Below are 18,373 nucleotides of genomic sequence, written 5' to 3' on the forward strand. Positions count from 1 at the left end.
CCAAACACAGTTTCAAGAAGCAGAATAATGGGATCTGTGTTACTGATAAACGGCAGGATTTTTAAAGCTAGTTTTCTTGGGTTTGATCTGGCTGCAGAGCCCCGAGCAAATGATTTCATCTCTCTAAGCCTCATTTTCCTCATCTGTAAAATGGAGCTAATGATAGTTCAAGCGTTTGGATTGTAGTGATCGAACGGAGACAGTTAGAAAAGTGCCTGGAACACAGTAACCACCATGGCGTAAGTATTAACTATCCTCATCACCAGCATCAGTGACGTGTACAACCATTAGAACAGCGCACGGTTTCTAAGAAACGTTTGGTAACTGAGCTGTCACACCCACCGGTAACCTCAGTGGCTTTCGCTCATTTCCCAATGACCAGAACACTGGCGTTATTAGGGCACTCGAGTACAGATGGAGCCAGTTCCCCAGCTAGACCCGCAGACTGCAAGAAACCCTCCACCACACAACCGGCCCTGCACATCTACCTGCTGCTTAACTTTGGGGAGTCCGGGAAGCGCCTTTCCGAAGAGAAATGCATGACTTTCTGCTAATTGCCACTTGTACAACATTTCTTCGGGGTTGTGAACGTTTGAGATTTAGAAAACACATCAATACACTTTAGAGCGTGAACAACTTGGCAGTGGGACAGGCTACATTTTCCTGAAACTCAGTGCCCGGAATGCGATGCCCCTGCCGTGACACTTGGGAGGAGGCCGGCTCCCAGCTGAAAGGCTCCATCTGGGGATGAGGCAGTGTGATGAGGTGAGCCCAGAGCCCCCTGGGGAAACTCTCCCACGGCCACACGTGTCCTTGCTGCCAAGTCCCAGCCGCTCCTGCCAAGGGCGACTCAATGCACTCAACAGACCTGGGCAAATTATGTTCTCTCTGTGGGTCTCACCATGGCAGAACGTGCACCTCTGCAGTCTCTCCAACGCTGGCGTGTAGTCAGCCCCGGATGGAACCGTTATGACCTGGAATGTGCCAGTGTCATCGATCTGCAAGAAGCAGAAGCCAGAGAAAGAGCAGCTTAGTGGGTGGGGCTGCAAGAACTTCCCAGGGGAGCTACACGGCTGCTTCTGAGGTCACAGGGCTGGGCGGCAGGGAGCAGCAAGTCAGAGCACCACCGCCTGGGTGTGAGCCCTGGCGCTCCCTGCGGCTGTTTCCTCCTCTGTGAAATGGAGCAATTACACACTAGCTAACCGGGCTACTGAATGCGTTCATAATTGAAAAGTATTTACTGGCACAGGGTGGGTGCCACGTGGGTCATTAGAGACCACAAAGCACTTTCCTATCTATTCCCTCAACAACCCAGTGAGTTTTTTCTTATGTTCATCATCCCCATTTTACAGATGGGGAAACTGAAGCCCAAAGAAAGTTTAAAGTGTTAGGACAGGGCCTCAAGGTCTGGACAGTTCTTACTACATGTTGTTCTTGCTAAATGTTAAAATGTAGCAGAGTATTTTGCAGACCCAAGTTTAAGAGGATGAGCTTGTCTGGAACCCAGCTAGATAAGTGTAGCCAACTGCAAAGAAGAAATCAATGTATAATTAACCAAATAGCGTATATGAGCAATGGCTCAGCCTCCCTGGGGGAAGCAGAGCTTCTGAAGTGAACTCCAGTCCCCTTTACTTGCTGACAATAAATAAGACCACCTAAGGTCAACTGCGACCTTGTCTTGTTTTTGAACAGAATGGCTGGAGCAGCAAACCCCTCAGTTTCATAACAAATGGGCCGATCAAAGGACACTGGACACAGAAGCCATTTGAGGAGCAGGATCACAAACCCCCTCCCCCTCCCTTTAGTCCCCTCAACCCCCTGCCCCACCCCAATCCCAGAGAACCAAGAGAAATCACATGACACGCTTTACAATGGCCTTGGAGTCCCTACCATGAAGCAGACATGGGAGCTGGCTTTGCAATGTGGACCCCGGTCCACATCCAGGCAGTTCTCCTCGGAACAGCTCCCAACCCCTTCTGATGTGGCCCCAATGTTAGTGACCTACTTGGGGAGCTTGAGGCTGGAGAGCAGGGGAAGGTAAGGAGGCTCTACACCATGTAGAACAATGCGCTTGTCGGTTAAACACTCAGGGATCACGGGCAGCTGAAGGAAAATGGTAGGTGTGATCCTGTCTAATGCCTAAGAGATGGGACAGATGCCATTTAGTTTCCCCTGTGAATCCTACTGGCTTCTTCCTCAGGGAAGCTTCCCACCCGAATAGTATCTGTGGAGGGAGGGCTTTGGTGGTCACGTTTACATGGGGCGACCCCGTCTCTCCAAGCAGGCTGCGTCAGGGCGGACATCTGAGCCCATCAGATCCATTCTCTCAGGTGTTTGGACCTGGCGTCCTGAGGTCTCTGCATGCTGGAGGTAAACTCGAAGAGAGCTGCAGGCTCACCATCTTTTCTCTTGTGGACCGAGGAGCAAGGGAAATGGGAAGGCGGGTTGGGGTGGAGGACTTCCCTGAGGCTTTTCTCTGTTTCCATCCAATTTTTGCTCAGTGTATAAGAGATGGAGAAATCTCTGCTCATGGAATTGCTCCCTGAGAGGCTACCGGGTTTGCCTTCACAAGCCATCCGGGGTAGAGGAGGGAGCTTCTCGCTAAATTCCTGGGCACAGACATGCAGCGGAAGGAAGGTGCAGGGCCCTGGAAGGACTGAGCGAGCAGCCAAAGCAGGACAGGGGAGCACCGTACGAATGAGAGAAGAGAAAGGAAGACAAGACCCTGTGACGGCAGAGCGGCAGGGAAAGGACGCTGTGGCTACCGCAAAACAGGCCATTCACAGTGGAGCACAGGGCTCTGCATTGCTCCCCGGTGCTTTGTGCGAGGGAAGCCTTTGAGGAAATGCTGAGTTGTGTGTCCAGGAGGCACAGTGTGAAAACAGAGAAACAGAGGCTGCCGACCTGGCTCAGAGGCAGAGGACACCTGGGCTACGTCTGGATCCTTACGATAAAGTCTCCCTTGGGGTGTGTGCCCCTGTGTACTGGAGCTGGCTCAAGTTGGTTTTGGTGATCTGTAAACAAAGAGCCATGGCAACCGTACCAGCAGAAACAACTAGTCTGTGTTGTTAATGGCTTTTAACAGGTCTCTGGTCAATGCTGTGAGTGAATCATGCCTTTGCTTCATCTGGACCTTGAGGAGTGATGAGGAAACCGAACCCAGAGAGCAAGGATAGAGCACGTGGTGGGGGCAAAATGCTGTCTTATTGCCAACTATCAGGATCCAGAAAAAAAAATCACATAATGTGTGAGCTAGAAGAAATCGTAGAGACTATGTGATCTGATCCCATCATTTCACAGATGAGGAAAGGGGGCCAGAGGGGGTGGGGTATGGAGGGCTGCAGTTTAAGCTTTGCTCTCTCCAACGCCAGACTTGCCTCCCGTCCTCTGCACGAGCTACCTTGACGATTGCAGTGTTCCCACGATGTCACCCAGGGATTGTTGCCATTGAACTGGTTTGCATTCTGCATGTCTGCCATGTGACAGCGTCATGCTTGTGGCGCTGGCACCAGTCGATAATTGAGGCTTCACGGTTAATCGTGTACCGACACATTGGGGTCAACCTGAAACATCATCCTTCTCATGGATTCCCGTGCGCTCTTCACTGGGAGAGTCCATGGGGAGCCGGCTCTCCTCGACCTCCCTGATCCAAGTAATCTCCTAATCAATAAAGCTTTCCAGAGGTGGTTTTAGAGATACTGCGTGTCACTGGAGAGACTATAGTTAGCATATGTTACAGAAAATTCCTTGAACTGATAGGTTGGGAATTTAAAATAAAAAAGGGTCCTATGTAAAATTATTTAAAATCAAAGGGTCCACTTTTCTTCCCGCTTCTCTGGGGATTCTGAGAAGCACCAGCTTGGACACCGGTAGAGCTTTAAAGCCCACAGAAGGGCACACTGAGGCATTCTGGAAGTGGCTCTGGGCGATACTGTGTTCTTTCTTTTCTCAACATTATGGGGCTCCATGAAGGGGTGCATGCAGGAAAAAAATACAATGAACATTATGAGCAATACTCTTTCTTCAGATAATCCTGTACTAAGGAAGGAAGTCCTCGTACAGTAAAAGGTTGGGCGCTCCAAGTGCTAACGTTCCCCGTGAAAAGTCCTGCCGCACTCACGGGGTCTCTGTCTTCAACCACAAACGTGATAGGTTACATCAAATGTCACTCTTAGTTCTCCTCCCACCTGCAGTACCAACCAGCAGAGTAAAGAAACAAAAATAGGCCAGCTAAAAAAGAGGCGTTTCTTATAAGTTTATCAGGCAGGAAGACCATTCTACATTAGAATTCTTAATGTGGAGCAAGTCTCATTTTACTAGAGGAGCTTAATTGCCAAGAAAATTTAGAGAGAAAACCCTCATGACAAAACAAAGCTGAGATTGAAGTTTTTCTGGTCAAACATGGCCTTCTATTTCAGAAGGGATGGACAGCTGGTCTCTCAGTTTTGACCTAGCATGAAAAATTTCCAAGATGCTGATGCCATGTCCGTTTGCTAAGGAACACAGGGACATCAGACCACGCTGTCAGGGCAGCTGCTGCCGAGTCCGGCCACAGAAGTCTGCTCAGGTCCCGGATTTCATACTGCACTGCTGAACTCTCAGGCCAACGGAGACTTAGAAAAGTCACGATAATTATGAAATAACCTCAGGTTTTAAAATACAGCCCCCAAATAAAAATGTGTTGTCATGAAAGTTTGGAGTTCTATTCTTAAAATAATAATACAGCACGGTTTAAGTGTAGGGAAGCATGACTAAAGAGAAGGAATAGGAGAAGAAAGAAAAAGAGCGCGAGGGGAGAAGTAGTAACATAATTTCTCTTCTCTAATGTCAGGTGTTGGGTTCCCACCGACGTGTACGCGTGCCTCTGTGCTTAGCCATCCGCAGCCCTGCTCACTCTGCCCTCCATGAACCGGGTCCCTTGGTTTCCTGCTTCACTCTTGAATCCCCAGAGCCGAGGACAGCACCTGGTGTACATGAGGCATTCACCAAACATTTGTAGGATGAATGAACTTCGGGACCAATTCTGACTTCTAACTGCATGTCTCAGTCTTCTTCTGTCCCAAGGGGTGTTTGGAGCCAATTCCGCTCAGATTTATGAGGGTCTTTGTCAAGAATTTGAACCTCCATTGGTGCCCTTTTGAGATGAACTCCTTCAAGAAAGGAGCAAAGAGTCTCCGGGGTATTTGGGTAGAGTCTTTAAGGGAGATTGTTAACATGCAAAAGGTTTAAAATAAACCCACAAGAATACGTTTTCTGAAGTTATATGCTGTGTGTATACCTTTGGGTGAATGATGGAATCGCGTCAGTTTAAGTATGCTCAATTATTTATTTGCATTAGGATATTAACTTATCTCTTGTTTTGTGACTAAATAAAGCCAAGGGACTGTAGGGGCCCTCAACAAACAGAGGGAATTATGAGGACTCTGCAAGTGACGGAATCTCTTACAGAATCTGGAGCTCAGGCATCTCCTAGCAGCTTCGCTGGCGTGGATGGCCCCAGTCTTTCCTGGTTTGTGTGCATTTCCTTTTCTGACACTGCCATGTCAGCCTGTTCATTTGCGTAATTCTGGGTCAGTGATGCTAATAGTGGTTTCAGTTCCTTTACAACCTAGACTTCAATGTTGCTACAGATTTCAGTTCAGTATCAGGCAAATGAATGATAATAAAGCGAAAGCTACCTCCCTGAGTGTCTACCATGTGCTAAGCACAGATGCGCAGTGTTGCACCAACTCATCTCCACTGCAACCCCAGGCAACGGGCACTGCTCTCTCCCTTTTAGAGACAAGGACTCTATTTTAACTCCCTTCTGCTTATTTGAACACCTTCACAGAAAATGATGAAGCCGGAAATGTCAAAAACCTACTTAATCCTAGCCACCGGTCTCCAGGAAAGACAGACGTCACTGACAGGTGAGTGACTGCCCCTGCAAAATGCCTTCAGAAAGAGGTGACGTCTCGACCACCTACAGTTAGCCATTTAGTCCGTGCCGACTGAAAATTCTTCCATAACTCTAAGCTGACATCTCCTACTGCTCTTAATCCCAGTTTCTTTAATATAGAATTTGGCTAAATTGGAGTTCAGCTGGCAGATTTTCTCCAGGAAGAATTTTTCTCATACCCGAAGACAGTGATTCAATTGCTTCTTACTTTCCTTCCTCCAAATGAAATCATTTTCAAATGCTTGGTCTTTTTGTTCAGGTTGCATCTCCCAGGACCCTTGTGCTGCTGTGTGGGGCCCCTCTTCACGGCTGCCACAGGAGTGGAGAACAAAATACCATGGTGGGCCGGCACCGATGACTGGGAAGACACTCACTGGGTCCGGCAGGTCTTTTGTAAGGGGGCCCTGCCTTACTGCCTGAGCCGCTGTTGGCAGGGCACTTGAAAGGGTAGAATGGCTATTATCAAAAAAGACAAGAAGTAACAAGTACTGGCGAGGATGTGGAGAATACGGGGCAATATAAATTGGTTCAGCCACCATGGTAAACAGAATGGAGGGTCCTCAAAGAGAAATGAAAAATAGAACTGTCATATGATCCCACAATTCTACTTCTGTGTATTTATAAACACACACACACACACACACACACACACACACACAAAACCAATCCAACCCAAAACACCAGCCCGGAAGGCTATATGCACTTTATGTTCACGTGCCGTTATTTACAACAATCAAGACACAGAAACAACGTGTGTCCACCAATGAGAAATGGATGAAGGAGATGTGGTACCTATACATGCAATTGTCATTCAGCCATTAAAAAAGAATAAAATCTTGCCATTTGTGCCAACATAGATGGAACTTGAGGGCATTTTGTGAAACAAATTGGACAAAGACAAATGCCATATGATCTCACTTATATGTGGAATGTCAGAACAAAAACAAAATCTGAACTCACACAGAGAACAGACTGATAGTTGCCAGAGGTGTGGGCTGGGAAGATGGGTGAAATGGGTAAAGGGAGTCAAAAGGTACAAACATCCAGTTATTAAATAAATATGCCCTGGCCAGTGTGACTCAGTTGATTGGAGCATCATCCTGTACTCCAAAAGACTGCGTGTTTGATCCCCAGTCAGGGCAGGCACACACCTAGGTTGTGGGTTCGATCCCCAGTTAGGGCATGTATGGGAGGCAACTGATCAATGTTTCTCACATCAGTGTTCCTCTCTCCCCCACCCTCTCCCTCCCTCCCTCTCTCTAAAATCAACAAACATATCCCTGGCTGAGGATTAAAGAGAATCCATCACTGGGATGCAATGCACAGCATGATGATGATAGTTAGTGCTACATTGTACATTTGAAAGTTGCCGAGAGAGTAAATCTTAGAAGTTCTCATGGCAAGAGAAAACAAATTTCATAATCACTTACGGTGACAGATGTGAACTAGACTTTTGTGGTGACTATCTTGTAATATATACAGAGACCGAATCATTATGTTCTACACCTGAAACTAATATAATGTTATATGTCAATTATATCACAATTTTTTAAAAAAGGTCATCCTGATCCTAGGTTTACTTAGGAATTCTATACAGTAGGAATTTAATCCTCAACCTAAGAAGAACTAGAATGGCTTTTCCTTTGTAACATTTGGATAATTACATGATTGAGGAAGTTACAAAAGAAGTCAATTGGTTTTCACGGTAGAGTAACAATTACTACTCTGGCCATAAAGTGACATCCAGGAGTGTTTATTGGCCCTCCTGACTGAGTATATTCACACCCAGATGCCACTCAGAGAAGTCCCTTGCATTAGCAGCAGAATAGCAAGCCTGGGCTCAAGTCCTGACATTGGCACTTCTTTGCTGTGTGACCCTGGGCTTATCAGTTAACTTCTCCAGACTTGGTTTTGCTATGTGATACACAGCACCTTTTAGAATTAAACAGGGTAATGCATACCAAGGGCTTAGCATGTGCCTGGTAACAGTAATAAACAGTGTAATTCAATACTTTCTTATAGAGGCTTCTGATTATAATCCCTCCTCCGCCCCGGGGGGGTGGGGTGGGGGGGGAGTTGCTTAAAAGGCTTAACTCTCTTACCGAGAATGCACGCTTGATGGAGGGCACGTTGCTGAAAGCAATCACGACAGGAACGATGTCAAGGGCACTGAATTCCATGGTGGCCGTGGTGATGGACTGGCCATCGGTAGATTGACCGCTGCTGAAAAGTGTGGCGATTCTTCTCGTGTGCGTGCCTGGAAGGGTTCGCTTGAAGACGTTCCTGGAGATAAACCTCATTGCTTTGCCGATCTCCCTGCCGTCCGAGGACCTCTCGTAGGGGATGGCTTCAATTTCCCTGAGGAGGCGGTTCTTCTGGTAGGTGTCGGAGAAGCGGATGAGGTGTCTGACGTGGGAGTTGTAGGACAGGACTGCGATGCGCGCTCCCACGGGGCAGCCACTGTCCCGGACGCGAATGCTGCTCACCAGGGAGGACATCACCGCCTTCATCTGCTCGAACTCCTGCTTGGTCACATCCTGCGACTGGTCTAAGGCAAAGACCAGCTCGGTTGGATGCAGGGGACATTCGGGTTTTCCTAAAAGGCAAGAACATATCTCTGATCATGCAGTGTTAAAAAAATAAAGACACATAGAAAGCAAAGTAATTTTAAGTGTTAAATATTAAGATATTTAAATAACCAATACTAATAATTTAAATATAAAACCATTCAAAATACTAAATATTTAAATCTTGAATACTTAAAAATGCTACTCTAAAATCTGAAATTGCTCTTTTAAATAAAGCACAAGGAAAAGTCTATAATTCGAGTTTTAATGACATCTGTAAATTAATTACCAAATTCCTCGTAAGTGGTAAAGAGCTCACGGATATGCCCTTCCTTTTCCTTACAGAGATTAGATCAACAGCATCATGCTTGTTGCTCGAACTTCACTCAGGTAAATAAACTCAGCCATATTTTTATTACTTAATGAGGAAATGTAACGGGGTAAGAAGGAACAGGTATGACAGCTCTGACGAGAAGTGACATACACTACACAGGACAATTAGATACAAAGGCAGCGGGCACTGCGGGGGAGTGTGGAGAGCCCTGGACCAGCCACTGACTAGCCATGTGACCCTGGCCAGGTGTCCTCATCCTCTCTGTGCTTCAGTTTGCTTGTCTGTAAAACATCAGTCCTAACATCACCAATGGCATAGGCGTGGGTTGAGGATTAAATGAATCAACACAGGCAAAGCATGTAGGATAACAGCGCCTGGCACATAGTAGGTGCTCAGTTAATGTTAGCCATTACTAACCATAATAATTATTATTACAGACTTTTTCCACTGTGACAGAGAACTCTGTCACTTTAAAGAATAAGAAACACTTTAGCTGATTTATGTAACAGCTAAAATGCAAGTTTAATCAATAAATATCTCATCACTTAGAGAAACTTTGAATTATGATGGTTAAACTCAAATGGAAGCATTACCTTCAGATTCATTCAGTGATCCTAATTCCTTCATTCTAATTCCAGCTCCCTGTACTTATCACAGTTGGCATTTTCTACTTGTCTGATTACCTGATTAATGTTTGCCTCTCCCACTAATTTAGGAAGTGTGGCGACAGGAATTGTGTCTCGATCTGCCAAGTTATTAGTCCCTGTCATATATCAGGGATCTAATAAATGTTGACTGAATAAAAAAGAACCACAGATGGTTCTTTGCCACAGGTACGGGAAGAAGAAGAGCCTGCCCTGGCTGGTGTGACTCGGTGGACTGAGAGCGGCCTGCAGTCTGAAAGGTCATCAGTTGGATTCCCAGTCGGGGCGCATGCCTACGCTGTGGGCCAGGTGTCCAGCTGGGGGGCATGAGAGAGGCAACCAATCGATGTTTCTCTTACGCATCATTCCTCTCAAACATTGATGTTTTTCTCCCTCCCTTCTCCTCTCTCTAAAAATAAATAAATATACATAAACTGCTCCTGCCTTTCAAAAGGCATTAAAAAAAAAGTAAAGCATCTGACTCCTTAAAAAAAAAAGAACGACGAAAACAAACTTCAATAATGGGGGAGATGCCTGGTGTTGAGATGTGGGTTGGTAAAAGGAAATCTTGATGGTGCGCTTCTTTTGGAGGGGTGTGTCCTCTTCTTCACATGCCAGCAAGTCATGTTCAAAGACGATAAACACACCATGAGGACCACCAGGTCTTCATATGGAGCTCAGGAACTCAGACCTGCTGGCTCCCACCTAGGCCGGCGAGGAGGGAGCCCCATTATGGTGGCCAGCTGGGTCTCACTGTCCCACCCCCTGGTGCTAGATTAGTCTCTTTCTGGTCCTAGACTTCGTGACCTTCACAGGCAAAAGGACCAGTAAGAATAAACATTCAACCTCAAATTAAACTGTGTATCTCAATGGAGACAGGACATAATTTAGTAGCCCCTGAGTCTAATTTAGTGGGGTAGCCAATTTTTAACAATTGAGGTCATGTCAATTTTACAATAAAATGAGTGGAATTATGACCAAACATAGAAGTAGTTCCACCAGCTTTGCATTTGGGCTGCTCCTTGCATATGGGAATGACAACAAACGCAGCTTCAGATGTAATTTAGAGATAAAGGGGAAAGAGATTCACAGCACTGGCTGAAGATATAAACAAATTCAAGTTTTCCGGAAAAACACCAAAGGGCTAATGCAACTTGCCAAATACATCATCTGAAATCCAGCAAGCTGCCAGGGAGCCGAGGCCGCTGAGGATGCTGGGCTGCACTGTGCAGGCACCGAGGGGCCTCCTTCAGGCAGGGACTGCCGCTCTGAGCCCAACATGGCTCTGTGGTCACACACCGTATACTGACAGTAGCTGCGGGACACTGAGCAGGTGATCATGGGGACAGAGAAATGCAAACCACACCACTGACATGTCCCCCGTCCAGGACACTGTCATCTTTGCCTGAAACACCACAACACCTCCTAACTAGTCCTCTGGCTTTTACACTTAACCCCTAGCGGCCCAAAGAAGCTTCAAAAAATTGTTTGTCAGCTTGTGCTCCTCCCTTCATACCTTCAATAAACTCTGATACTCTCCCAGTACAATTCAAATACAACCCAGCTGCCTTACTATAACCTGCAAAGCTTAGCTTGACCTGCTTTGGCTTACATCTCCATTTTTTTCTGCCACCCTCCCCCTCCCTCACGATGTCTCAGTCTTATGGGGCTTCCATCAGTTGCTAGGTAATGCCTAGGTCTGTCTTGGCTCATGGCCTTTGCACTTGCATTTCTCTCTGCCTGGCTCTTACAGACCTGGCTTGTTTTTATTCTTCAGTGACTTCAATGTCACTGCCTCAAAGAGGAGCCCTCCCTCTGAAAGGGGTTCTCCCCTCCCCTAACGTTATTCTGTGACACAGCCTCCTATTCTTTACCTCTTCCACAGCAGCTATAGGCGTCTGCAATTCCTTCATTTTCTACTCTCTGCAGCCCCTACTGAATGGAAATTTCTACAGCCAGGAATCATGTCTATCTTATTCAGCCTCGTGTTCCTAGTTCCTGGGACAGAGTGGCACATACTAGGCTTTCAATAAGTATTTGTTGAATGAATGAACAAGCAATCCAAGGGCACAGATTGGTGGGTTTACATAAAAGGCATTAAAGATATAAAGGTGTAAGAGGGGGGTGATGAATTTGTATGAAATTAGGTAACAGGCATTTGTAAAAAGACTTAAAAAAACTAGTACTGAAAGATATTAAACCAACTTGGTAATTACCATCAGGCATGAACTTCATGGATTTTAGCATTATCTGAGCTTACACATTCAGCTTACTTGCCATCTGATTATCTTTACTTTTATTTTCCACATTTCTCCCTCTGGATCTTAATTCCTAACCCCCAAAATACAGAGACAATATGAAAAATAGCGAGAGAGAGAAAACGAAGGGAGGGGGATATTATGACAAAAAAACCCAACAGTAAGATATGGTAATGTTAGCCATTAAAATATTAATAATAAAAAAATCAAACTAGTTGGTTGGGAAACAGCTGTGAGACTCAGCTACAACTGAGTGATTTATTTGTCTGTGCTACCAGTATGAGGCAGCAAAGACAGCCCAGGTAAAATTTGTATCGTTTGGCAGGCAATACATTAGTCTAACTCATCTTTCCAGATGTATGACATTTTGGGCTTGATTATAATACGCTATAAATAAAGATTACTCACCGTATCCGCCAGCTGGGGAGAAGAACAAAGGAGATTAGGTTATTATCTGGTAGGAGAACAGAACTCTGCACTGTGTAGGAAAATCAGGGCAGCTGAGATTCTGCAGTGTGTGCTTTTTGTAGGTGACTCAAATATCAAAGCAAGAGATAGGGATCAGAGAAAATGCAGATGCATCCCAGCATCGTGGTACAAGCACTGCTCCCTCCCCAGGGAAGAGCCATGGAGAGGTGGGGCAATCTACAGCCATAAATCAGCAGCCTGCAGGCAGCTGTCAGAGGGAAAGAACTTTTGCTTGTAAGGGAACATTAGGTTGCAGAGAGGTACACTGAATTTGCAAAGTTAAAAGGTCCTACCTTCTTTTTACTCTAAATTTTCCCCATGTAGATTTCTATAGCTATTAATTATATACACACACATATGAGTATGTGTGTATAAACATCACAGACAGATTTATTCTGATGCTCATGAAGCTTAAGTTTTAGGTCTGCCCTGTTCAATATGGAAGCCATGAGCTGCACGTGACTTTAAATTTTAATTAATTAACATGAAAGGAAGTAAATTATTCAGTTCTCCAGTCCTCAGAGTCACGTGAGCAGTGGCTACCATACTGGACAGTGCATCGGAGCACCTCGCTTGTTGCAGAAAGTAGACCGGATGGCACTGCTTGGACCTCTCACCTGCCGGGGCCCCTTGTGAGGCCCTGGGAGGGGCCCCAGCCGAGTGCTCACATGAACACGTACTTTTATGCTATGCAGAAATCACTGTGTGTGATTTCCTTTCTTGTTCTAAAGAACACTTGCTTTTGAAATAATTTTGGACCCACCTTTGGATTTGTAATTTCGTATCAAGCCCCTCCAATCTTAAAACATCAGGCCTCATCATCCTTGGACGTGCCCTTGAGTCACTATAGTTCACAAGGCTCTCATGTCAGAAAGCCTGCTATACTAATTCAGCCCCAAATCACCGGTCTTCAGGCCCCGTTGTGTACATTTTGATTCCACTGCAGATGGGTCCATTCTGCTACACAAAGGCAGAGTTGAGACCAGCCCTGCATCCAAGGCTTTTCAGTCTATGTCTTTGAGACCAATGCTGTCTACAGAAAGGGGCTCTAATTTGTCTGTTTTTCTTCCCCAAAATGTCTTGAGGGATTTTGACTTTTCCTGTCAGTCATAGTGTTTATTTAGGAAGTGAATGAGCATTTGTAGATGAACGTTAAATAGTTCACTCTCTCCTGATCTTGTACATGGAATTAATTCCTTTGACGGCGGTAACACGTATTTTGATAGAGTAAGCTGCCATAGGGCCTTACAGCAAATTCAAAAGAGCATTTTCCAAATCAAAATGCCTGTTTGCTTACAGAATATCGAGAGGAAAAATATTACAGGAATCAAGCATACCTTTCCAGGTATTTCCAATCTACGAGCCAGACTGGGGACTCCCGCCCACCCACCAGGACACCTATGACCGCAGCTGTCTCTCTCACCAGATGAATGCAATCTTGTCACTTAGGGTCAGGTGTTAATATCATTTAAAGAGCTCATCGCGATTGCTCACTGATGGACTTCACCCTCAGGAGAGTTCTGACCTCCTGTCTCAATGTTCCCCAGAGTCAACGCCCTAGATACACTATTACCTAGTGCTTGGAACAGGTTCCATTAGACACGCTGGCACTGAGAGAGGGAGTTAGTTAATCATCACCAGTCTGTGCTGACTCAAAATGGATGCAGTGACATCTCTAATTTTAAGGGATTGGCTGGTAAATTATCTCAATTTTGAGTGCAGTAATTGCTGATGTTCTGCTATGACTGCTGACAACTTGGGTGATCGTTTTCAGCAGGGTACTTACGACTGTGGTCCCGCACATACTGAATGAGATCACACATCTACAATTCAAAAGTAAAACAGGAAGAATTAACCAACAGACTGCCAGGCCCTGAAATTTACAAAGAAAACAAACGTAATGGGACACGCTTGGGACACTCTGTGGGAGCCAGGAGATACATACGGAAAATGAAGCCAATCCTTTGGCCCCCTTCACACCCTAGGGACACAAACAAAAAAAACGTGGTTTCACTGCTCTAGACACACACCTCAGAGGCCAGACGTGTACCAATGTTACTCTAAGAAAGTGGTAACTCTGTAAAGATTTTTACTCTTATTAAGTTAGAGGGAAAGAAAGAACGCATGTAGATATCCATCACCTAATTACAACCTATAAGCAGCACCACAAACCTCCGAAGACCGATTTCCTCCAGCCCCATGTCTGGGTGAGGGTTGCCCAGAACGAGGATGAAGCTGACCACTTGATGCCGGCATGAAAAGCTCCGGAGGAGGCCTGTGGCTCACCGGGGTGTCCAACCTGCGTCCGCGGGCCGCATGCAGCCTGGGATGGCTGTGAATGCGGCCCAACACAAAGTCGTAAATTTACTTAAAATATTATGAGGTTTTTTTGTAGTTATGTGTCGCAGTGTATTTAATGCGTGACCCAACACAACTTTTCTTCCAGTGTGATGCAGAGATGCCACAAGGTTGGACACCCCGGTAGAACTAGGTAAGGCTGAACCATCCATACTGCTGCTCCTCCTCAAGAGAGATGTTAGAGTTCCTCAGTTCCTTTCTTTGCCTTGGCCACTGAGCAGCAGCTGAGCTGATCCTTCATCTGTTCCCGTCATTGGTTAGGATGACAAAGGGACCAGACTCAATTCGAACATCTGGAAAGGCAATCCCACTTGAACTCCAAAATGAATATACGTTTATATAACATATGTATATGCAAATGCATGTCTGTCTAGGTGAGGACAAAAAGAACAAAGTGGAACGGGTTTGAAATCCATGTGTTCAATCCTGTCTTTGGAGCAGGAACAGTCTAGCTAAGAGAGACACCCAAAGAAAAATGCAATGGTGCTGGCTGGTGTGGCTCAGTGGATTGAGCACCAGACTGCAAACCAAAGGGTCGCCGGTTCGATTCTCAGTCAGGGCACATGCCTGGGTCCTCAGTAGAGGGTGTGTGAGAGGCAACCACACATTGATGTTTCTTTCCCTCTCTTTCTCCCTCCCTTCCCCTCTCTCTAAAACTAAATAAATAAAATCTTTTAAAAAAATGCAGTGGAGCCCACCTAAACTCCTAAAGAAAGTTCCACATCAATCATTTATTCACTATTTATTAATTTTCCCTTACCTTACTTCATTTGTTGGTCATTTATTGAATATAAGAAGAGGACAAGGGTTGAATAGATAAATAAAATTTACTGATAACTGAGAAGTCTCATTTTAGTCTGACTCCTCTCCATTTCCTCCCTCAATTCCCCCCACCTCCCAAGAAATGGCAACTGATATTTAATTGGCCTTTTTTGCTGCCTCTCTCTGAGCCCATCGAGGTGGAAAATAGTTGCCAAGCTGCAGAGACAGAAAACACGTCCATTTGGGCAGTGAAGACTCCGTGCACTGACTTTTTACTTGGGAAAGGATCTGGTGTGACTTATGGCTTTTCAGCTTACCTTGCGTCCAGGGGGTCCCAGCTCCCCAGGGGCTCCTGGTTCTCCCGGAAGCCCAGCGGATATCTTGAAGCAGAATTTATTTACTTTACAATTATATTTATATATATTATGTGTGTGGAGGGGGGGGTTCAGTGTTTTAAGTTCCAAAGGCACTTTCATTTCAGAAAATTGAGATATTTATAAAAAGTACACAGAAGGAAAAGAAGTACTCAGGAATCACTTTTCTCCCCAATAATGCTTGCTAACATTTTGGTGTCTTTTTCTAGTTCTTTCTTTATTCTCTTAGTATTTATATGTTTTTCCTTAATATAATTTTATACTTTTTCTCTGTTGCCTTTTAAACTAAATATATATGGTATCTCTGGACATTTTCATGTTACTCAATACTCTTTCACAAAATCACTTTTCCTGGCTGCATAGTATCCTAATACCTAGATATACCATGGCTTATGTGATCAGTCCCTTACTACTGGCACTTAAGTTTGTTGCTGTGGTAATAAGCAATGCCACTCTAAAGCTGTATGTGCAATTCTGGTTACTCCCTTGGGGAAGTTTGCTAGAACTGGAACTGATGCGTAAAGCAAGAAATTTTTATCTCAATGAATTTTTATCTAAACTTAATTAGTGACTAAAATGGAAAACAAATGAACAAAACCCCCCAGAAAAACAAAAAAAATTAAATATAAAAATCCTTAAAATGACAAAAAGAAAACATTGAACAGTTGGCTAGAAATCTTTAGTAAAATGGGGAATAGCAGCGATCATAAAAACAACAGTTGTTGACATTTACTATATGCCAGGAATTTTTCCATGTTCATTTAATAAATATAATTTATCAAAGGGAAGCTAGAATTTAGTTTAAAATTAGAACCATATTCCTTTGTTCAGTCAAAATGCCACAGGATTTATAAGCTTTATAGGAATAAAAAATGAACTTGTCTAAAATCAATGTAATTTGTACAAGCGTTTCCCAAGGAACAGCAAATACCATATTTTTTGGACTATAAGATGTACTTTTCCCCCCTAAATTTGGGAGGAAAGTGGAGGTGCATCTTATAGACCAATTGTAGCTTACCTGGCTTGCTACAGGATTCCTGCTTTAAAGGATGTTATTAAATATTTTGCCACATTTTTTGCTTCAAATTTTTTTTCTTATTTTCCTCCTCTAAAACCTACATGTGTCTTATGGTCCAAAAAATACGGTAATTATTGATATCCTTTGGGTATTCCAATGATACTCACAGTATGCTGGGTTGAGTAGAAAAAAAATTTACCAATCATCTTTTATTTAGAAGATACAGACAACCCTCCAGGGGAAAATGGTAGATTGAGCATATGCATTTGCTTTTGAGCCCTCCCAATGCCTTACTAAAATAATAGGAAGTGGATTTTTAAACAGGCAAAAAAAAAAAAAAAAAGGCAAGCATGGAAAGAATGGGAAAGGAGACAACAGCCATGAACCTTTGGAAGCTAGAAGGCAGATGTATAAGTGGTAAATGCCTTAGGAGATCGGAAAAAGCTGAATCCTAAGTCAGCAGCAGGGAAAGCCAAGAATTCATGTTTTATTACCAGAAGGCTCAGGAATTATCAGCCCAGGTACCTCTAGAAGGATTGTCGGAGCAAAGGGGAGAAGCTAACCAAGGAGGGCTTGCTGAAAATCATTTCAGGAATCCACCATCTCCTCTGCATTCTCTACAGCTGTGTGAATGTTCCTTCTTCCACCCCACACCAGACAGAAGTAAAACCGAGGTGTCTATACTAGGGATCTCAGGGAAGAGTTGAAGGCCAAAGGTACCACCCTGAGAACAGAGAGATGGAATGAAGGTATGTGAAATAGATATGTCCTTTCAGCTCTTCTTTTCCATGGGGTCCCTCGGAAGCCCGCAGTCAGACCTCCACCCCAGGCAGGAAATGGAAAGAAATCTTCTCAGGAGACTCTGACTAGACAAAGAAGAAAGACCTCAGATGCTGGTATCAGAGGTTTGCTAAGAACTCAGCCAGACCACTCTGCAGGGAAACTTGTGTTTGACTAGTCCCACTGTCCCTGAGGCTTCCGATCAGCCTTTTTGTCCTCAATTCTGAAATAGGAAGAAATATTGCATTCTCCAGACATGTGAGAAATAGAGAGAAAAAGAGGGAAAAACCCAAACTTCAGGAAACAGACTATTTGGGCAAAGAAGACTAAAAAATGCTAATTCATATCCTTAAGAGAGGCAAAAGAAGACATTTCAGCCATAAAACAAGAAGAGAATAATATAAAAAAACGTAATATTCAGAGAGAAAAAAATGAGCTCTTGAAAATTAAAATAGAACATTGTGAGGTAAAGTCAATGAAATCTCCCAGAAAGTAGAGCAAAAGGACAACCTAAATAATTAGGAGAGAAAAGATGGGGGCGGAGGGATTGCCATTTTTTCCTAACAAATCTTGTGAAATTACTTGATTCTTTCAACCAGTGGTTCTGAACTAGGGAGAGGTTTGAACCCTCCCACCCCCTGCAGGAGCCACTTGACAATCTCTGGAGACATTTTTGCTGTCATAAGCAGGGAGGGGACAGTGGTGGCTGCTGCTGGCGTCTAGGGCAGCGATTTCCAACTGGTGTACCACCGCCCACTGGTGTGCTGCAAGAATTTTTAAAACATGCAATACCTGACCATTTAGTCGGGGGTACTGACCTCCTTTTCCTTAGACTGTCAAATTAAAAAATGACAACAGCCAACATAACAATA

General features: G+C 44.5%; 1 protein-coding gene across 1 annotated transcript in view; it reads right to left on the bottom strand.

Annotated features, from left to right (window-relative positions):
- Positions 1–18,373, bottom strand: part of LOC112309687 (collagen alpha-6(VI) chain) — a 140,105-nt gene that overhangs the window by 16,626 nt on the left and 105,106 nt on the right. Inside the window, exons 30-35 of the mRNA XM_024565909.3 lie at positions 15,647–15,709; positions 14,155–14,190; positions 13,996–14,032; positions 12,150–12,161; positions 8,041–8,534; positions 902–998 (exon numbers count right to left, since the gene is read on the bottom strand). Coding sequence (XP_024421677.2) covers positions 902–998; positions 8,041–8,534; positions 12,150–12,161; positions 13,996–14,032; positions 14,155–14,190; positions 15,647–15,709 — 739 coding nt within the window. The remainder of the gene's footprint in view (positions 1–901; positions 999–8,040; positions 8,535–12,149; positions 12,162–13,995; positions 14,033–14,154; positions 14,191–15,646; positions 15,710–18,373) is intronic.

Source organism: Desmodus rotundus, chromosome 8, assembly GCF_022682495.2.
Source record: "Desmodus rotundus isolate HL8 chromosome 8, HLdesRot8A.1, whole genome shotgun sequence".
Lineage (NCBI taxonomy): Eukaryota > Metazoa > Chordata > Mammalia > Chiroptera > Phyllostomidae > Desmodus > Desmodus rotundus.